This window comes from Salmo salar, chromosome ssa01 (assembly GCF_905237065.1).
Source record: "Salmo salar chromosome ssa01, Ssal_v3.1, whole genome shotgun sequence".
NCBI lineage: Eukaryota > Metazoa > Chordata > Actinopteri > Salmoniformes > Salmonidae > Salmo > Salmo salar.
Window position 1 is genome coordinate 25,774,203 of NC_059442.1, and position 20,218 is coordinate 25,794,420.

A 20,218-nucleotide genomic window follows, 5' to 3' on the forward strand; every position below is an offset into this window, starting at 1 on the left:
TATCACAATACCACCAGGAGAGGGAAAGGGAGAGAGAGAGGGATAGTGGAAAGAGAGAGGGAGAGGGAGAGGGGACAGAGCGAGTGAGAGGAGTGAGGGAGACAGAGAGAGAGATGGAGAGACCCATGCATACCCAAGCTGAGTGCTTCTCTTGGCTTGAAATGGAAACATGAAACAGGGACGTTTGGAAACTTTCTCCTTTATGTGCTTTTCATGATTTATGTTGGAATTGGGAGAGTTATGATTTAAAGCAAACAATTCTGGTCTCTATCTAAACAAGGAAAAATATTTTTTTGTTTGCTCTTTCTAGTGTGTTTTTCCGATATGACATTTTCCAGATATGGTTTCGCTCTGACACTCGTTAAACGTCTGCCAGTTGACCATATCTCCATAAATCAGATGGGCCGCTTCTTACAGTGACTCTTGAAGTTTGCAATACCACACACGGAAGATAAGGCTTGACAACAACTGGAGTGGAGTGAGCACAGTATGTGTATGTAAAAGTATCGGCGCGGGAGCAGTGTGTGTATAGGGAGGTGTATGTGAGTTTGGTGTGTCTACATAGGCAGCCATTCCTGTCTTGGGGTCAGTCTACAGTGGGCCAGCTTATGACCTGGATTTTCTGCTACATGACTGAAGAACCTGGATACCGCAAGGCCCCAGTACTGAAGCCTCTGTCTTATCACAATCCGTATCTGATTACTACAGACAGCCTTACAAATGACCTGCATTACTTTTATCTGATGTAAGCCATGTTAGCTATGTGAAACATGTTAAATAACCATCATGCCCTCATGAAATCCACCATCCATTATACTTGGCTGGGTTCCCTTCTGAATGTCGAAAGGTCTTATAAAAGCCAACATTAGAGTATTCCAGAGGTATGCAACCAGCCAGGTCAGAAAATAAAAAACTCCTCTGTTACACAGATGACATGTTGTTTGGTCTAAGACATCTAGGTAAATCGTGTTGTGTTATCATATTAGAATGGATAGAGACGATGCATACCTTTTCTGTGCTGCACTGAGCCTGTCGTCCTCAGCAGTGTGGTCCTTTTGAGCTGGAAAAGACAAAAAACAACATGGATTAAACAAACCTATGTGTGAGGCAGTATTCGTCGAGGCATTGAGGTCAAAGTACATACAGTAGTGGGAATAGATATTTCCAATGTGAGGTAAACTGAGGTACAACAATGAGACTCCATACTGATACAGGGTCACACTGGGTGGAGCCCAGGTGGAGGCACTGTGGGAACAGACCTATCCTCTCCCAGGGGCAGGGATGAGAGTCAGAGTGGAGGGTCACCAGGTTGACATGTCTAGGGTGAAAGAGCATGTGATAGAGGTGTCTGTGCATTTCACTGAGATTGATTGTAAGAGGTAAGATGTTTGTGTGTCAGTTGGTAGAGCATGGCACTTGCAACGCCAGTATAGTTAGTGGGTTTGATTCCCAGGACCACCTATACATAAAATGCACGCAGTATATATATATATATATATATATATATATATACAGTACTAGTCAAAAGTTTGGACACACCTACTCATTCAAGGTTTTTTCTTTATTTTTACTATTTTCTACATTGTAGAATAATAGTGAAGACATCAGAACTATGAAATAACACATATGGAATCATGTAGTGTTAAACAAATCATGTTATATATATTTTACATTTTAGATTCTTCAAAGTAGCCACACTTTGCCTTGATGCCAGCTTTGCACAGTCTTGGCATTATCTCAACCAGCTGCATGAGGTAGTCACCTGGAATGCATTTCAATTAACAGGTGTGCCTTGTAAAAAGTCAATTTGTGGAATTTCTTTCCTTATTCATGCGTTTGAGCCAATCAGTTGTGTTGTGACAAGTTAGGGATGGTAAACAGAAGATAGCCCTATTTGGTAAAATACCAAGTCCATATGATGTCAAGAACATATAAGCAAAGGGAAAGAACAGTCCATCATTACTTTAAGACAAGAAGGTCAGTCAATCCAGAAAATTTTACAAACTTTTAAAGTTTCTTCAAGTGCAGTCGCAAAAACCATCAAGCGCTATGATGAAACTGGCTCTCATGAGGACCGCCACAGGAAAGGAAGACCCAGAGATACCTCTGCTGCAGAGGATAAGTTCATTTATTCACATGCACCTCAGATTGCAGCCCAAATAAATGTTTCACAGAGTTCAAGTAACAGACACATCTCAACATCAACTGTTCAGAGGAGACCTTCATGGTCGAATTTCTGCAAAGAAACCACTACTTAAGGACACCAATAAGAAGAAGACACGAGCTTGGGCCAAGAAACACGAGCAATGGACATTAGACCGGTGGAAATCTGTCCTTTGGTCTGATGAGTCCAAATTTGAGATTTTTGGTTCCAACTGCCATGTCTTTGTGAGTCGCAAAGTAGGTGAACGGATGATCTCCGCATGTGTGGTTCCCACCATGAAGCATGGAGGAGGAGGTGTGATGGTGCTTTGCTGGTGACACTGTCGGTGATTTATTTAGAATTCAAGGCACACTTAACCAGCATGGCTACCACAGCATTCTGCAGTGTCCCATCTGGTTTGCGCTTAGTGGGACTGTCATTTGTTTTTCAACAGGACAATGACCCAACACACCTCCAGGCTGTGTAAGGGCTATTTGACCAAGAAGGAGATTGATGGAGTGCTGCATCAGATGACCTGGCCTCCACAATCACCCGACCTCGACCCAATTGAGATGCTTTGAGATAAGTTGGACCGCAGAGTGAAGGAAAAGCAGCCAACAAGTGCTCAGCATATGTGGGAACTCCTTCAAGACTTTTGGAAAAGCATTCCAGGTTATGCTGGTTGAGAGAATACCAAGAGTGCTGTCATCAAGGCAAAAGGGTGTGAAAATAGTCAAAATAAAGAAAACCTCTTGAATGAGTAGGTATCCAGACTTTTGACTGATACTGTACAGTGTATATATATATATACAGTGTATTGATGAGGAGTGTGAGTTGGTGATGTCTGGGGTGGGGTTGTAGTAGAAGAGGTCTCAGTGGACTGTGTTGAGGAGGGGAAAGAAGCAGAGGCGCGGAGCAGGGGCACAGGCAGCACAGAGCTGGGCTGAGGAGTGAGTGTATGAGGCTCGGGAACTGGAGGCTCCTGTGGACTCCTGCCATGTAAAAGTGTCTAAATGCAAGGCAGATGTGTGCGGCCGGCCAGGGCGAGGTGCAAGAATTTATCTAGGGCCAGAGAGTGCCTGTGATCTCAGATTTATTGCATTTTTCCAGATTCATCCTTTTTACAATGATGGGGGACCTTTCCCACTTGAAGATTTAAGAGGGGGAAGTCTCCCAAAAATTGTTCAAAGGCAGGTTTGCGGGTCTTTTGGGAGAGGGTGAGCTTAAGCTGCTACCACCCCATTTTTTTTTACATAAGCAGGCTGATTGTCTGAGATAAACCTAATGAAAGGAAGGGGTGGCCATGGCTGGGATGGGGGAGGAGGGGGGAGAGTCATGACCAATGGCGTTAGTCACAGCGGGGGGGTCGAGCTGGCGCCTGAGGTCCTCTCTGGTGCGGTTCTGTGTAGAGGTGGCACCAGGCTGGCCTGTGCTCTGAGAGAGAGTGGTCCACAGAGCGAGAGAGAGCGAGAGAGAGAGAGAAAGAAAGAAAGAAAGAAAGAAAGAAAGAAAGAAAGAAAGAAAGCGAGAGAGAGAAAGAGGATGTGTGAAGTTTCTCTTCCTCCGCTACCTGTGTAAACATGAAACCAGTAGTGGCTAACTAGAAAGTTATGAGACACGCATGCTGGGAGGGACAATAAATTAGGCCTTTAAAACTCTGACACACTTTTCCAAACCACTGGTTTACCAAGCATTCAGATAACGAAGGGCTAGGGAACTACATACATAAGCTGTGTTAAGGACCTGGAAGCTTTCTGTGAAAGAAAATTACACAATCTTTACTGCATCGGTGACCACAGCTATAAAAATGTTTTGATGTATGTACAGCTGAAGTTGGAAGTTTTCATACACCTGAGCCAAATACATTTAAACTCAGTGTTCACAATTTAACTTGGGTCAAACGTTTTGGGTAGCCTTCCACAAACTTCCCACAATAGGTTGGGTGAATTTTGGCCCATTCCTCCTGACAGAGCTGGTGTAACTGAGTCAGGTTTGTAGGCCTCCATGCTCGCAAACGCTTTTTCTGTTCTGCCCACAAATTGTCTATGGGATTGAGGTCAGGGCTTTGTGATGACCACGCCAATACCATGACTTTGTTGTCCTTAAGCCATTTGCCACAACTTTGGAAGTATGCTTGGGGTCATGCTTAGGGTCATTGTCTATTTGGAAGACCCATTTGCAACCAAGCTTTAACTTCCTGACTGATGTCTTGAGATGTTGCTTCAATATACCCACATAATTTTCCTGCCTCATGAAGCCATCTATTTTGTGAAGTGCACCAGTCCCTCCTGCAGCAGAGCACCCCCACAACATGATGCTGCCACCCCCGTGCTTCACGGTTGGGATGGTGTTCTTCAGCTTGCAAGCCTCCCCCTTTTTCCTCCAAACATAACGATGGTCATTATGGCCAAACAGTTCTATTTTTGTTTCATCAGACCAGAGGACATTTCTCCAAAAAGTACGATCTTTGTCACCATGTGCAGTTGCAAACCGTAGTCTGTCTATTTTATGGCGGTTTTGGAGCAGTGGCTTCTTCCCTGCGGAGCGGCCTTTCAGTTTCCTGAGGGGGAATAGGCTTTGTCATGCCCTCTTCACGACTGTCTTGGTGTGTTTGGACCATTCTAGTTTGTTGGTGATGTGGACACCAAGGAACTTGAAGCTCTCAACCTGCTCCACTATAGCCCCGTCGATGAGAATGGGGGCGTGCTCGGTCCTCCTTTCCTGTAGTCCACAATCATCTCCTTAGTCTTGGTTACGTTGAGGAATAGTTTATTTTTTCTGGCACCACCCGGCCAGGTCTCTGACCTCCTCCCTGTAGGCTGTCTCGTCATTGTCGGTGATCAGGCCTACCACTGTTGTGTCGTCTGCAAACTTAATGATGGTGATGGAGTCGTGCCTGGCCATGCAGTCGTGGGTGAACAGGGAGTACAGGAGGGGACTGAGCACGCACCCCTGGGGGCTCCAGTGTTGAGGATCAGCGTGGCAGATGTGTGGCTACCTACCCTCACCACCTGGGGGTGGCCCGTCAGTAAGTCCAGGATCCAGTTGCAGAGGGAGGTGTTTAGTCCCAGGATCCTTAGCTTAGTGATGAGCTTTGAGGGTACTATGGTGTTGAACGCTGAGCTGTAGTCAATGAAGACACCTGCCAGTTGGTCAGCACATGCCCAGAGCACACGTCCTGGTAATCCACCTGGCCCCGCAGCCTTGTGAATGTTGACCTGTTTAAAGGTCTTACTCACGTCAGCTACGGAGAGCGTGGTCATACAGTTGTCCGGAACAGCTGATGCTCTCATGCATGCCTCAGTGTTGCTTGCCTCTCAAGCGAGCATTGAAGTGATTTAGCTCGTCACTGGGCAGCTTGAGCTTCAGCCTGGCGGATATGTTGTTGCCTACCCTCACTACCTGGGGGCGGCCCATCATGAAGTCCATGATCCAGTTGCAAAGGGAGGTGTTCAGTCCAAGGGTCCTTAGCTTAGTGATGAGGTTGGAGGGCACTATTGTGTTGAACGCTTAACTGTAGTCAATGAACAGCATTCTCACATAGGTGTTCCTCTTGTCTAGGTGGGAGAGGGCAGTGTAGAGTGCAATAGAGATTGCGTCATCTGTGGATCTGTTGGGGCGGTATGCGAATTGGAGTGGGTCCAGGGTGTATGGGATGATGGTATTGATGTGAACAATGACCAGACTTTGCATTTCATGGCTACAGATGTGAGTGCTACTGGGAAATAGTAATTTAAACAGGTTACCATAGCGTTCTTGGGCACAGGACTATGGTGGTCTGCTTGAAACATATAGTTATTGCAGGTCAGGGAGAGGTTTAAAATGTCAGTTAAGACAGCTGGCCAGCTGTTCAGCGCATGCTCTGAGTACGTGTCCTGGTAATCCGTCTGGCCATGCGGCCTTGTGAATGTTAACCTATTTATAGGTCTTACTCACATCGGCTACGGAGAACGTGATCACACAGTCGTCCGAAACAGCTGGTGCTCTATTGCATGGTTCAGTGTTGCTTGCCTCGAAGCGAGCATAGAAGACATTTAGTCCTGTATTGACACTTTGCCTGTTTGATGGCTTGTCGGAGGTCATATCAGGATTTCTTATAAGTGTCCGAATTAGTGTCAGTGCGAATGATGCCTGTAATCCATGGCTTATGGTTGGAAAATGTACAGTATGTACAGTCACTGTGGAGACAACGTTGTTGTTGCACATTAATAAAGCCGGTGACTGATGTGGTAAACTCCTCAATGCAATTGGATGAATTCCGGAACATATTCCAGTCGGTTCTAGCGAAACAGCATTTTCTTGTTTGCTTATGGCCCTATACAGCTCGTTGAGTGCTGTCTTAGTGCCAGCATCGGTTTGTAGTGGTAAATAGATAGCTAAGAAAAATATAGATGAAAACTCTCTTCGTAAATAGTATGGTCTACAGCTTATCATGAGCTATTCTTGAGCAGAACCTCGAGACTTCCTTAATATTAGAGATCGCGCACCAGCTGTTGTTAACAAAGAGACACACACCTCCCCCTTGAGCTTACCCGCGGCTGCCATTCGATCCTGCCGGCAAGAGAAAGAGATGCAGGTACAGAGGACACAGAGCGGGGTGCCTCGTAAGGATCCGCAGAAGGCGAGTGGGAAAGCTGCCGTTACCGTTAATATTACTCGCCAACGTACAATCATTGGACAATAAATTAGATGAGGTATGATCACGAATATCCTACCAACGGGACATCAAAAACTGTAACATCTTATGTTTCACTGAATCATGGTTGAATGATGACATGGATTCAGCTAGCAGGATATACGCTGCACCGGCAAGATAGAACAGCACACTCCGGTAAGATGAGGGGGGGCGGTCTGTGCATATTTGTAAACAACAGCTGGTTCACGAAATCTAAGGAAGTGTCAAGATTTTGCTCGCCTGAAGTAGAGTATCTTACGATAAACTGTAGACCACACTATTTGCCTAGAGAGTTTTCATCTATACTTTTTGTGTCTGTTTATTTACCACCACAGATGGATGCTGGCACTAAGACCACACTCAGTCAGCTGTATAAGGAAATAAGCAAACAGGAAACCACTCACCCAGAGGCAGTGCTCCTAGTGGCCGGAGACTTTAATGCAGGGAAACATAAATCAGTTTTACCTAATGTCTATCAACATGTTAAATGAGCAACCAGAGGGAAAGAAATTTCTAGATAACCTTTACTCCACACACAGAGATGCATACAAAGCTCTCCCTCACCCTCTATTTGGTAAATCTGATTCACAATTCTATCCTCCTGATTCCTGCTTACAAGCAAAAATTAAAGCAGGAAGCACCAGTGACTATGTCTATAAAAAAACGGTCAGACAAAGCAGATGCTAAACTACAGGACTGTTTTGCTATCACAGACTGGAACATGTTCCGGGTTTCTTCCGATTGCATTGAGGTGTACACCACATCAGTCACTGGCTTTATCAATAAGTGCATCGAGGACGTCGTCCCCACAGTGACTGTACGTACATACCCCAACCAGAAACCATGGATTGCAGACAACATTCGCACTGAACTAAAGGGTAGAGATGCCGCTTTCAAGGTGCGGGACTCAAACCCGGAAGCTTATAAGAAATCCTGCTATGCCCTCTGACAAACCATCAAACAGGCAAAGTGCCAATACAGAGCTAATATTGAATCGTACTACACCGGCTCCGATGCTTGTCTTAGGATTTGGCAGGGCTTACAAACTATTACAGACTACAATGGGAGCACAGCCACAAGCTGCCCAGTTACACGAGCCTACCAGACGAGCTAAATCACTTCTATGCTTGTTTTGAGGAAAGCAACACTGAGGCATGCATGAGAGCATCAGCTGTTCCGGACGACTGTGTGATCACGCTCTCCGTAGCTGGCGTGTGTAAGACCTTTAAACAGGTCAACATTCACAAGGCCGCGGGGCCAGACGCATTACCAGGACGTGTGCTCCGGGCATGTGCTGACCAACTGGCAGGTGTCTTCACTGACATTTTCAAAATGTCCCTGATTGAGTCTGTAATACCAACATGTTTCAAGCAGACCACCATAGTCCCTGTGCCCAAGAACACTAAGGCAACCTGCCTAAATGACTACAGACCCGTAAAACTCACGTCTGTAGCCATGAAGTGCTTTCAAAGACTGGTAATGGCTCAAATGAACACCACTATCCCAGAAAATCTAGACCCACTCGAATTTGCATACCGCCCAAACAGATCCACAGATGATGCAATCTCTATTGCACTCCACACTGCCTTTCCCACCTGGACAAAAGGAACACCTACGTGAGAATGCTATTCATTGACTACAGCTCAGCGTTCAACACCACAGTACCCTCAAAGCTCATCACTAAGCTAAGGATCCTGGGACTCAACACCTCCCTCTGCAACTGGATCCTGGACTTACTGACGGGCCGCCCCCCAGGTGGTGAGGGTAGGTAGCAACACATCTGCCAAGCTGATCCTCAACACTGGAGCCCCCAGGGGTGCGTGCTCAGTCCCCTCCTGTACTCCCTGTTCACCCACGACTGCGTGGCCAGGCACGCACCATCATTAAGTTTGCAGATGACACAACAGTGGTAGGCCTGATCACCGACAACGACGATACAGCCTACAGGGAGGGGGTCAGAGACCTGGCCGGGTGGTGCCAGTAAAAAAAACCTATCCCTCAACGTAACCAAGACTAAGGAGATGATTGTGGACTACAGGAAAAGGAGGACCGAGCACGCCCCCATTCTCATCAACGGGGCTGTAGTGGAGCAGGTTGAGAGCCTCAAGATCCTTGGCGTCCACATCACCAACAAACTAGAATGGTCCAAACACACCAAGACAGTCGTGAAGAGGGAATGACAATGCCTATTCCTCCTCAGGAAACTAAAAAGATTTGGCATGGGTCCTCAGATCCTCAAAAGGTTTTTCAACTGCAACATCGGGAGCATCCTGACTGGTTGCATCACTGCCTGGTACGGCAACTGCTCGGCCTCTGACCGTAAGGCACTACAAAGGGTAATGCGTATGGCCCAGTACATCACTGGGGCAAAGCTGCCTGCCATCCAGGACCTCTACACCAGGCGGTGTCAGAGGAAGGCCCTAAAAATTGGCAAAGACCCCACCCACCCCAGTCATAGACTGTTCTCTCTACTACCACATGGCAAGCGGTACTGGAGCGCCAAGTCAACTTTTACCCCCAAGCCATAAGACTCCTAAACAAGTAATTAAATGGCTAACCGAACTGTTAGCATTGTGTCGTCCACCCACCCAACCCCTCTTTGACACTGCTGCTACTCTCTGTTTATCATATATGCATAGTCACTTTAACTATACATTCATGTACATACTACCTCAATTGGCCTGACTAACCAGTGCCCCCGCACATTGGCTAACCAGGCTATCTGCATTGTGTCCCGCCAACCACCACCCACCAACCCCTCTTTTACGCTACTGCTACTCTCTGTTTATCATATATGCATAGTCACTTTAACCATACCTACATGTACATACTATTACAATTAGCCCGACTAACCGGTGCCTGTATATAGCCTCGCTACTGTTATAGCCTCGCTACTGTGTAAAGCCTTGCTACTGTTATTTTTCACTGTCTTTTTACTGTTGTTTTTAATTTCTTTACTTATCTATTGTTCACCTAATACCTATTTTTTACTTAAAAATTGCACTGTTGGTTAGGGCCTTTAAGTAAGCATTTCACTGTAAGTTCTACACCTGTTGTATTTGGCGCACGTGACAAATACACTTTGATTTGATTTGACTTGAGATGATTGTGGACTACAGGAAAAGGAGGACCGAGCACGCCCCCATTCTCATTGACGGGGCTGTAGTGAGCAGGTTGAGAGCTTCAAGTTCCTTGGCGTCCACATCACCAACATGGTCCAAGCACACCAAGACAGTCGTGAAGAGGGCACGACAAAACCTATTCCCCCTCAGGAGACTGAAACGATTTGGCATGGGTCCTCAGATCCTCAAAAGGTTTTACAGCTGCACCATCGAGAGCATCCTGACTGGTTGCATCACTGCTCGGCCTCTGACCGCAAGGCACTACAGAGGGTAGTGTGTATAGCCCAGTACATCACCGGGGCCAAGCTTCCTGCCATCCAGGACCTCTATACTAGGCAGTGTCAGAGGAAGGCCCTAGACATTGTCAAAGACTCCAGCCACCCTAGTCATAGACTGTTCTCTCTGCTTCCGCATAGCAAGCGGTACCGGAGCACCAAGTCTAGGTACAAGAGGCTTCTAAACAGCTTACATTTACATTTTAGTCATTTAGCAGACGCTCTTATCCAGAGCGACTTACAGTAGTGAATGCATACATTTCATTTCATGCATTTTTTTTTTTTGTACTGGCCCCCCGTGGGAATCGAACCCACAACCCTGGCGTTGCACACACCATGCTGGCATTGCAAACACCATGCTCTACCAACTGAGCCACAGGGAAGGCCAAGCCCCCAAGCGATAAGACTCCTGAACATCTAATCAAATGGCTAAAATACCCCCTGTATATAGCCCCGCTATTGTTATTGACTGCTGCTCTTTAATTATTTGTTATACTTAGCTCTTACTTTTTTTTAGGTATTTTCTTAAAACTGCATGATTGGTTAAGGGCTTCTAAGTAAGCATTTCACTGTAAGGTCTACACCTGTTGTATTCGGTGCATGTGACAAATAACATTTGATTTGATTTGAAGTTAGGGACTCAACATTTCAGCATTCTATCAAAAATGTCCAAAATCTGAGCAGATAAAACAAGAGGAAGAGCAGTACTGTATGTATGGAAGGGAAGCAGGGGTGGGTCACAGCCCCCACAGCTTCCTCACAGCCTCCCGACAGTCTCCCAGGCAGTTCTGGGTCAGCGCTCCACAGACACGGTCACATGAGCTGCTCTGCTCCCCTGCCTCGCACAGGAGCAAGCATGTAGTGCACTATGACCAACAGACTCTCCCTCCTCCATAAAAAAGCATACAGTGTGTATGAGATAATACTGTCTCCCTTCTTACACATGCTTGCTTATGGTTATCACTGTCCATCAATACCGATGACGAGATTGCTACCAGAAGCACACTGCCACGCATGCAGATGAGCAATGGAAGGGACCTGTCACCAGCACTAAACCGCACTGCTTCACAAGTAAGGGCAACTGCTGGAGGAGCTCTGTTTATTAAGAATGGTTTATATGTTTCCCACTGGAAAGTTTATGTTTAAGATGTGTTTTTTAACCAATACCATTTTGTAGCCTGTGGCAACCATCATGGTTTAAAGACCTTTCAAATATTCTGTGTTATTGACCAATAATACAGATAGAGGTTTGACACACTGGAATGTTAAAAAGAGTAAACATTCTAGAACACATTTCCATTTGCAATGTGTAACTAGGAGACAAACATACCAAGGCAGACTTTGTTTGCAACACATACAGTTCATAAATCATTTCTATGCTGAAAACACTGCCCTGCCTCCAGTTCTCACTCTGTACCTCCAACAACATATGGATGCAATCTCTCTGTGAGATACCTCATTTGCATTTTTTATAGAAAGAGCCTATTGTTTAACAATATTCTCTGTCCGCCAAGTAATGTGTGCAATTTGCCCTTTAATGTAGTAAAATGTAGATTGCCTTGCGTGACGCTGACACTTTTGTCTGTCACTAGTACTTTGTAGAGATAAAAGACATTGTTGAGGATGTTGGCCTCAGAGGTGGTCCACTTTAAGCCAACTCTGATGCTCTACCAGACCTATAGAGGTTTATAGACCTGAGTCAGTGTGTTTTGTTAATAGCCCGCTCTTTGTGGCTCTTTGTGGCAGCTATGTGAAGATGGTGAAGGTGGCGAGATTGCATGCAGGTGGTTGTTGGCTTGCCAAGTTGCATTGAGTTGGATTCTGTTTGGTTGCACTTATGTTTACCCACTGCGAGACTGATGAGAGCTTGATCGTTTAAAACCAGTGAACTGTGTGAGAACATTGGCAGTAGCACACCTACCTACTGTATGGGAGTCCTAGTTGGCACTCATTCAAATGGGGAAGAGCTTCTGTATGTATTATGGTGCTTTAGCGACACAAGCCTGGCACCCACTCTGCATAAGCCTGACACAAGGCCTCTCCCTCTGTCTACAAGACACATTGTAATGCATGTTAGGATCAGATGTGTCTCTGCTATGTGAACAATAACTCCTGGGAATATTTACACAGTAATTTCCAGTAAATCAGGGATCACACCGTGTCTCTGTAAACTCCTTCCCTCTGCCTCTCACATCCCTATGATCAATAGTAATCACAGTTGAACACGTTGGAGGAACGCTCCGAGATGGATGTCCACTTTCTCTCTAGGAACACTATGACCTCTGTGTTTCCTCATGCTGCATACCACAGAAACCATACAGGAGCCCGTGTCTGCATGATGGAAGTGAAAAAGCTTTATGTTTTCAATGGCAGTAGCTCTACTGGGTGACTGGCTGCCTTTGCAAGGCACCGAAGGGGGCTGTAGGAAGCGTCTGGGGTGAAGATGTCTAGTAGAGGGGGGAGAGGTAGAGAGGATCAGAGCGTCTCCATCTCGGTGTAGTGTGTCCCCGGCTAACACAGTGGTCCCCAAGCTGTCCAACCAGCCTTTACGAGGCCTCAGCCAGGGATGTCCTGCCAGCTTTATAGCAGCCATGAGTACAGGCAGCATGTTAAGGGCAATGTGATCCTCTCTACAGGGTTAGGCTTTACACTCCTGTCCCTGACAGGCAGCTCCGTCTCTAACTAACGCTGGCTCTAGGCTCCACCACCACCCAACTAACGGCCTGACAGGGCAAAAGAATATAGTGAAGAGCTAAATTACAGCTCTGGGCTTTAATGGTTCCTCTCAGTGTTTTGGAGAAAGGAAAACAGGATCTTTCTAGTTTCTGAGTTTGGTTTCTTTACATGCCATTCTCCTCAGCAATAAATAGTCTATGTGGAGAATATTTCATCTCTGAAGACAGATTTGGAGAACAGTGGGTTCATTCTCCATTCAGAGAGATGACAGGCTGGCTTAGAGACATGACAGAGGGGGTGAATATACATCATCACTATCTACTGGTAGAACTTGGGAGTGTGTCACAGAGTATGATTTGGCGGTAGGAGGAGGGGGAAGGTCGTCTCATCACTCAGTCCAGTGGATGGGCTCTGACACAGGCCTCTGCTTGCCTCAGATACAGTGAGTGATATCAAACAATGGGTTAGGTGACACGCTATGAGTCTGCTGGAGCAGTATTTACTAAAACAACATAGAAAAACAACACATAGCACCCCCTGGAGGTCAACACATGGGGTCATGTCTAGGGTTGCAAAGCTACCGGTGATTTACCAAAGTTACCAGAATCTTTAGTAATTTCGGTAATTAACAGAAAATATATGGCAATCTATTGTAACTTCGGTAATTTATACTTGAATAACTTAAAAAACAAATATTCATATATACTAATATAGTTTTATATCTATATTCGATATTGTCCATGAGTTTCTAGTAGAAAATAGCCTAATTAATGAAAAAATTTATCACAATGGCATTATTTTCAATCAACTCTGCAACTCTTCCAACTATTGACTTTTCTTCACAACTGCCACCAGTTTGACATCAAAACATTGACAACCAACACATATTGATATAGTAAAAAATTATAATAATAATATGAATATATATACAGTGTATTCGGAAAGTATTCAGAGCCCTTCCCTTTTTCCACATTTCGTTACATTAAAGCCTTATTCTAAAATGGATTTAATAAAAAAAAATGACTCATCAATCTACACACAATACTCCATAATGACAAAGCGGAAACAGGTATCTAGACATTTTTGAAAATGTATTTAAAATTATTTACATAAGTATTCAGACCCTTTGCTATGAGACTCGAAATTGAGCTTAGGTGCATCCTGTTTCCATTGATCATCCTTGAGATGTTTCTACAACTTGATTGGAGTCCACCTGTGGTAAATTCAATTGATTGGACATGATTTGGAAAGGCACACACCTGTCTATATAAGGTCCCACAGTTGACAGTGCATATCAGAGCAAAAACCAAGTCATGAGGTCGAAGGAATTGTCCGTAGAGCTCAGAGACAGAATTGTGTCGAGGCACAGATCTGGGGAATGGCACCAAAACATCTGCAGCATTGAAGGTCCCCAAGAACACAGTGGCCTCCATCATTCTTAAATGGAATAAGTTTGGAACCACCAAGACTCTTCATAGAGATGGCTGCCCGGCCATACTGAGCAATCTGGGGAGAAGGTCCTTGGTCAGGGAGGTGACCAAGAATCCGATGGTCACTCTGACAGAGCTCCAAAGTTCTTCTGAGGAGATGGGAGAATCTTCCAGAAGGACAACCATCTCTGCAGCACTCCACCAATCAGGCATTTAAGATAGAAAAAAAGTAATGGGGTCTGCATACTTTCTGAATGCACTGTACATGCAATATGCTTTGTGGACTTCAGCGGACAGATGTTGCTCTCCAGTTTTGTGATGAAACAAAGGTGTCGTTGAATTTATTCTGCCACTGTATCTTCTTATTGTCTCAGCCATATGCCTATATATCATGCTGGCAAGGCATATGAACTAACAGGTTATAGAGCAAGTAACGTAATTAACACAACACATACAGCAGGTTGTGATATGGCTTTTTCCCCCTGGCTTCCCCAGTGATTTTACCCATGCACCGCTACTGTCCTAGTCATATCTCTTCTCCTCCTCTCTCTCTGGTTATGGTTTGTTTTACTCACCGGTCGAGACGAAGGCCTCCATTTTCTCCTTGAAGGGCTGGAGGTCCTTCTCAGAGGAGCTATCACACACCTTCTGAACAGCCTTTTCACACACTGAGGGAGAGAGAGAGCGTGAAATGTTAAATATCTGACATTTCTCAGCAGGAATGGATTAAAAAAAGCTCTGGCCTGGGTTGGGTGGGGGAAAGAAAGAAAGTGTGAGCGAGAGTAGACTGTATACTGTGTGAATTTGGCATTTATTATTGAGCTAAGCTGTAAAACAATAACAAGCGTGCCCAAACAGCAAATGTAGCACATTTCCAGCACTTTCATAAGTGAGTTAACCAAAGCCTGCCGAGGGAAAACATTTGAGGGGAAATGTGTGTGAATCTCCTCCAAAACATCCCAACCAGATGGCTATTGAAAAGACCTTGCAATCACTTAAATGAGCTTGGTCTGCATTCAAAATGAGAAATGTATTATAAATCTTCATAAACACAGACTGTTCTTTGAATGTGAGTAGGGTGTTCAATCTGGTACTCTCAAAAAATGTGAGGAGGTAATACATGTTGGCGCCACTGATACTGGGGTAAGACAGTTATCCAACCACCATGAGTGTTTGGCCCACTAGCTAGATATGACATGGTGGCAGTAGATGGGCCTGTCCTGTTCTGGCTCTCCCCAGTGGAACTGTACATGTGGGTGACGGCTGAATGTCGAAGCCTTGTTTGTTGTGGATGGGTCTTTGTTGCCCTGCCAAACCACCTAGCTCACACAGGCTCAAAGGAAACAATGATGACTTGGGCAAACGTGAGCCAAACTATTTCATTTCCTCCTAACAATCAGCGTGGGACGCTATATACAGAGCGGCCTGCCGGAATAACTTTTGCAACTTTACTCAAACCTGCAAGTCATTAATGAGTGCAGTAAATACCTTGTGTTGGTTATTACTGCATAGCTAAATGTCTTAACAACACAACAGGAACACTTGGCTGGTCAGAGTGTGAGACTGCTTCACTGGTTTCCAGAATAATCCAGAGGGATGTATTAAGAACAGGTGAATATGCCCAGTTACCCACAATCCTTTTCCAGGGTCTCAGGAATAGTTGCTCTTGAAAGGTGAGGGACTAAACTTGAACTACTGCACACGAATTGAGTAAGAAAATACATCATCTACAGCTGAGGGACAACCATGACACAAACCTGATCAGGTGAGCCAGCTCAAACACCACTGAAATGTTCCTACTTTTTTAAAAGTCTTAGATCCCTCGCTCCTTAAAACCCCCCTGTCTCAAACAGGCACATTAAAGGGTGTTCAAAACAGCAAGACTACAATTAAGAGGCGGATCTCCTCTAAATGTGGTCCAGACAGTGTAGGCCACAAGAAGGAAACCCCCAAAACATCAGCAGCTGCATGAAATAAAAACCCAGTAGGCTCTGGTTTAGGACATTGTCCTACAGTGACAATACATAGGCACAGAGGAGGAGTGGGGGGGAGGAGGAGCTAGTAGAGGATCAAGGGAGCCCTTTCTAAAGCAGTCTCCTGGGGATATGCAGGCTACAGTGTAAAAGTATTACTACAGTGTAAAAGTATTTCTACAGTGTAAAAGTATTACTACAGTGAAACAGCATTACTACAGTGTAAAAGTATTACTACACTGTAAAAGTATTACTACAGTTACAGTGTAAAATTATTACTACAGTGTAAAATATTTCTACAGTGTAAAAGTATTTCTACAGTGTAAAAGTATTAATACAGTGTAAAATTAATACAGTGTAAAAGTATTACTTCGGTTACAGTGTAAAAGTATTACTACAGTGTAAAAGTATTTCTACAGTGTAAAAGTATTGCTACAGTGTAAAAGTATTAATACAGTGTAAATGTATTGCTAGAGTGTAAAAGTTTTACTACAGTGAAACAGTATTACCACAGTGAAATAGGCCAACTGAAGGCCCACTTTGCTCCCAGGGGCCTGCTCTCCCCACAGCCACCTAATCCCATTACTGTAAATATGTCCATGCTGTTCTCTAATTGGCCAGTGAGTGTTAATCTGGGTCCTCCGTGCCCAAACAGCCGTGTCAATTTCCCTGGGGTTACAGCAGCAGAGAAAGAGCGAGAGAGAGAGAGACCTGGGCCCTGGCAGTAACATCCCAAAAATACAAAAATAATGATTTTCCAGAGAAGATCCAGATCTCAGGGAATTAGACCAAAGTTCTCAATTGGTACAAAATATATAGAGTACTGCACACACTACAATTACTTAGGTTTAAAAATAAGCTCAACTGGACACCTTAATGAGGCAGTGAATGAACTGAGAGAGAAAGCACGCAGGGAATTCTACGCCATTAAAAAACAAATTCAAATTGAAATACCTATTAAAATTTGGCTAAAACTAATTGAATGTGTCATTGAACCAATTGCACTTTATGGCAGCGAGGTGTGGGGTCCACTTGCAAAACAAGATTTCACCAAATGGGACAAATACCCAATTGAAACCCTGCATGCAGAGTTCTGTAAGATTCTCCTACATAATCCAGAGGAAAACTACAAACAATGCATGCAGGGCAGAATTAGGCCAATATCCACTAATAATAAAATCTAAAAAAAGAGCTATTAAGTTTTGGAAACATCTAAAATATAGTGACCCTCTCATATCATTACCAAGCCCTGCAATGCCAAGAGCTGAGCAAAGAAAAGAGTCCCCTCATCCAGCTGGTCCTGGGGCTGAGTTCACAAACCTGTTCTACTAACACACTGAAGCCTCAAGACAAGAACATCCAATCAATCAGAATAAACCAAATTACAACACAGTCAAAACAAAACTAAATTGCTTATTGGGAAGCACAAGCACAAAGCAAAATGCAGTGCTATCTGGCCCTAAATCGACAGTACACCGTGGCTAACTATTTGACAATGGTTACTGATCAAAACCTTAGAAAAACCTTGACAAAGTACAGGCTCAGTGAGAACCGCCTAGCCATTGAGAAGGGTAGACACAGGAAAACCTGGCTCTCTGTAGAGGAAAGGCTGTGCACCCACTGCACAACAGCAAAACCTGAGACAGAGCTGCATTTCCTGACAAAATGTAAAAAATATAAAATATTTCCCCAAATTTGAAACCCTCATTCAAGTTTTCAAAGACCTCTCTGATGAGGATAGGCTACCCGTCCTGTTGGGGGAGGACGCAGAGAGCTGTGGGTTGGCAGCGTACTACTTTGCTGCCTGCCATTAAATGAGGGACAGTGTCTGACAGACCAACCAACCTGCACGTTTCCTCTACTGTATGCTTAGTTATTGTTCAATGTATGGTTATTTTGACCCTTGGTTATTGTTGCTACTGTTGTCCCGTTGACAATTTTGATTCTTCTTATTTTAATATCGTAAATATCCAAATTAAGCTTTGGCAATATGTACATTGTTACGTCATGCCAATAAAGCAAATTGAATTGAATTGAGAGAGAGAGAGAGGGATGGAGGGGTAGAGAGAGAGAGAGGGATGGAGGGGTAGAGAGAGAGAGGGTGGGGGAGGGGAGACAGAGACTGCAGTTGAGGCTCTTCCTTCATAGAGGAAAAGACTCTGTTTTAAATGACCACCAAAAGGTGCTTTCCTATCCATCATCTGTGTTAACCAGATAACTGCTAAGGCACACCAGGATCTTGGTCCACACACTCCCACACAGTCATCAAGAGGGCACGACAGCGTCTCTTCCCGATCAGGAGGCTGAAAACATTTGGCTTGGGCTCTCGGATCCTGAAAAAGTTCTACAGCTGCACCAACTCTGCATCGTTGGGAAGGGCTCGTATTCAAGCATTTTACGGTAAAGTCTACACCAGTTGTATTTGGCACCCTGTGTTAAGATGGTTAGACAGAAGCAGATCCTACTGTGAATGTCAGCGCTGTTTGTCCTGTCTGGCTTCCTGTCCAGTCACCAGGTCACAAGGGACCTGTCTCCCCTCCCGCCACCACATTCAGGCAGGGCCAGCCTTCATACAGAGAGTGGATTCAGCATTATTGTGGGATAGGGTTATTTCACTGAAGAAGACTGATTTCCAGATGTTACTCATCATAAACTGTAAGCAACACATTGATTCTCTGTATACAAATACATGTAGCGGAACATTTGTAATGGTTTATTTGTGATGGTTTATTTGGGTTTAGAGTGGAGATACAAGACAAAAATTATGGCAGGATGATTTGATGGCCATATTCTCAAGGGTTGCCCAAACAGTATGCGGTTAATACTGTAGTAAGGCATGGATTCATAAACTCTACAGTGTGTGTAAATAGGAAGCTCACCCAGTACATGCTGTCTGTAGGGACACTGGGGTAGCTGGTATGCATCATATAAGGTATGTTACTGTACTGTAACATGGGGAGTGGGCTTACATGAAAAGATAGTCTGACTTCTGCTCTGAGACATGGCAAACACTGTTAATCAAGCTCACTTTGATGTAATGAATGAACCATGAATTCCCCACATTAACCGACAGCTTGCCACATTATTCTGTAGACCCTGGGATGTTTGGAAAACAAAACATTGTACACTTGGATGATCATTGAGCTCTACATATTTGACTGCCATATAGAAAAGGTTTCTGTTCTCACTGTTCTACTGCTTGAACTCATTCCAGGTTCATGTTGATTCTGTTATGCCCTCCTTTATTTCTAACCATCAGTGACAATAAAAAACTCACACAGATAAACTGACACTACATATGTTTTCACCCGTCAAGCATGAATGTTTTGAAAACCCTTTTTAATCAGAGAGAGAGACAGAGAGAGAGAGAGAGAGAGAGACAGAGAGACAGAGAGAGAGAGAGACAGAGAGAGAGAGAGAGACAGAGAGAGAGACAGAGAGAGACAGAGAGACAGAGAGAGAGAGAGAGAGAGAGAGAGAGACAGAGAGAGAGAGAGAGAGACAGAGAGAGAGAGAGAGAGACAGAGAGAGAGAGAGAGAGACAGAGAGAGAGAGAGAGAGAGACAGAGAGAGAGAGAGAGACAGAGAGAGAGAGAGAGAGAGACAGAGAGACAGAGAGAGAGACAGAGAGAGAGAGAGACAGAGAGACAGAGAGAGAGAGAGACAGAGAGAGAGAGAGACAGAGAGAGAGAGACAGAGACAGAGAGAGAGAGAGAGAGAGAGAGACAGAGAGAGAGAGAGACAGAGAGAGAGAGACAGAGAGACAGAGAGAGAGAGAGAGACAGAGAGAGAGAGAGAGAGAGAGACAGAGAGACAGAGAGAGAGAGAGACAGAGAGACAGAGAGAGAGAGAGAGAGAGAGGGAGGTTAGTCTTGTCCGTGGTCTGGCCTGGCAGATCAGTGTTATTTACGCCAGGCACTGGAT

General features: G+C 44.7%; 1 protein-coding gene across 6 annotated transcripts in view; it reads right to left on the reverse strand.

Moving 5' to 3' along the window:
* Nucleotides 1–20,218, reverse strand: part of LOC106586878 (formin-1) — a 97,650-nt gene that overhangs the window by 9,910 nt on the left and 67,522 nt on the right. For all 6 annotated transcript variants that reach the window (XR_006769274.1, XM_045715748.1, XM_045715753.1 and 3 more), the window contains 2 exons: nt 14,897–14,989; nt 1,009–1,060 (listed from right to left, as the gene is read on the reverse strand). Coding sequence is in view for 5 of the 6 variants with exons in the window: in XM_045715748.1 (XP_045571704.1) it covers nt 1,009–1,060; nt 14,897–14,989 (145 nt within the window). In the remaining variant the exon portion in view is untranslated. The remainder of the gene's footprint in view (nt 1–1,008; nt 1,061–14,896; nt 14,990–20,218) is intronic.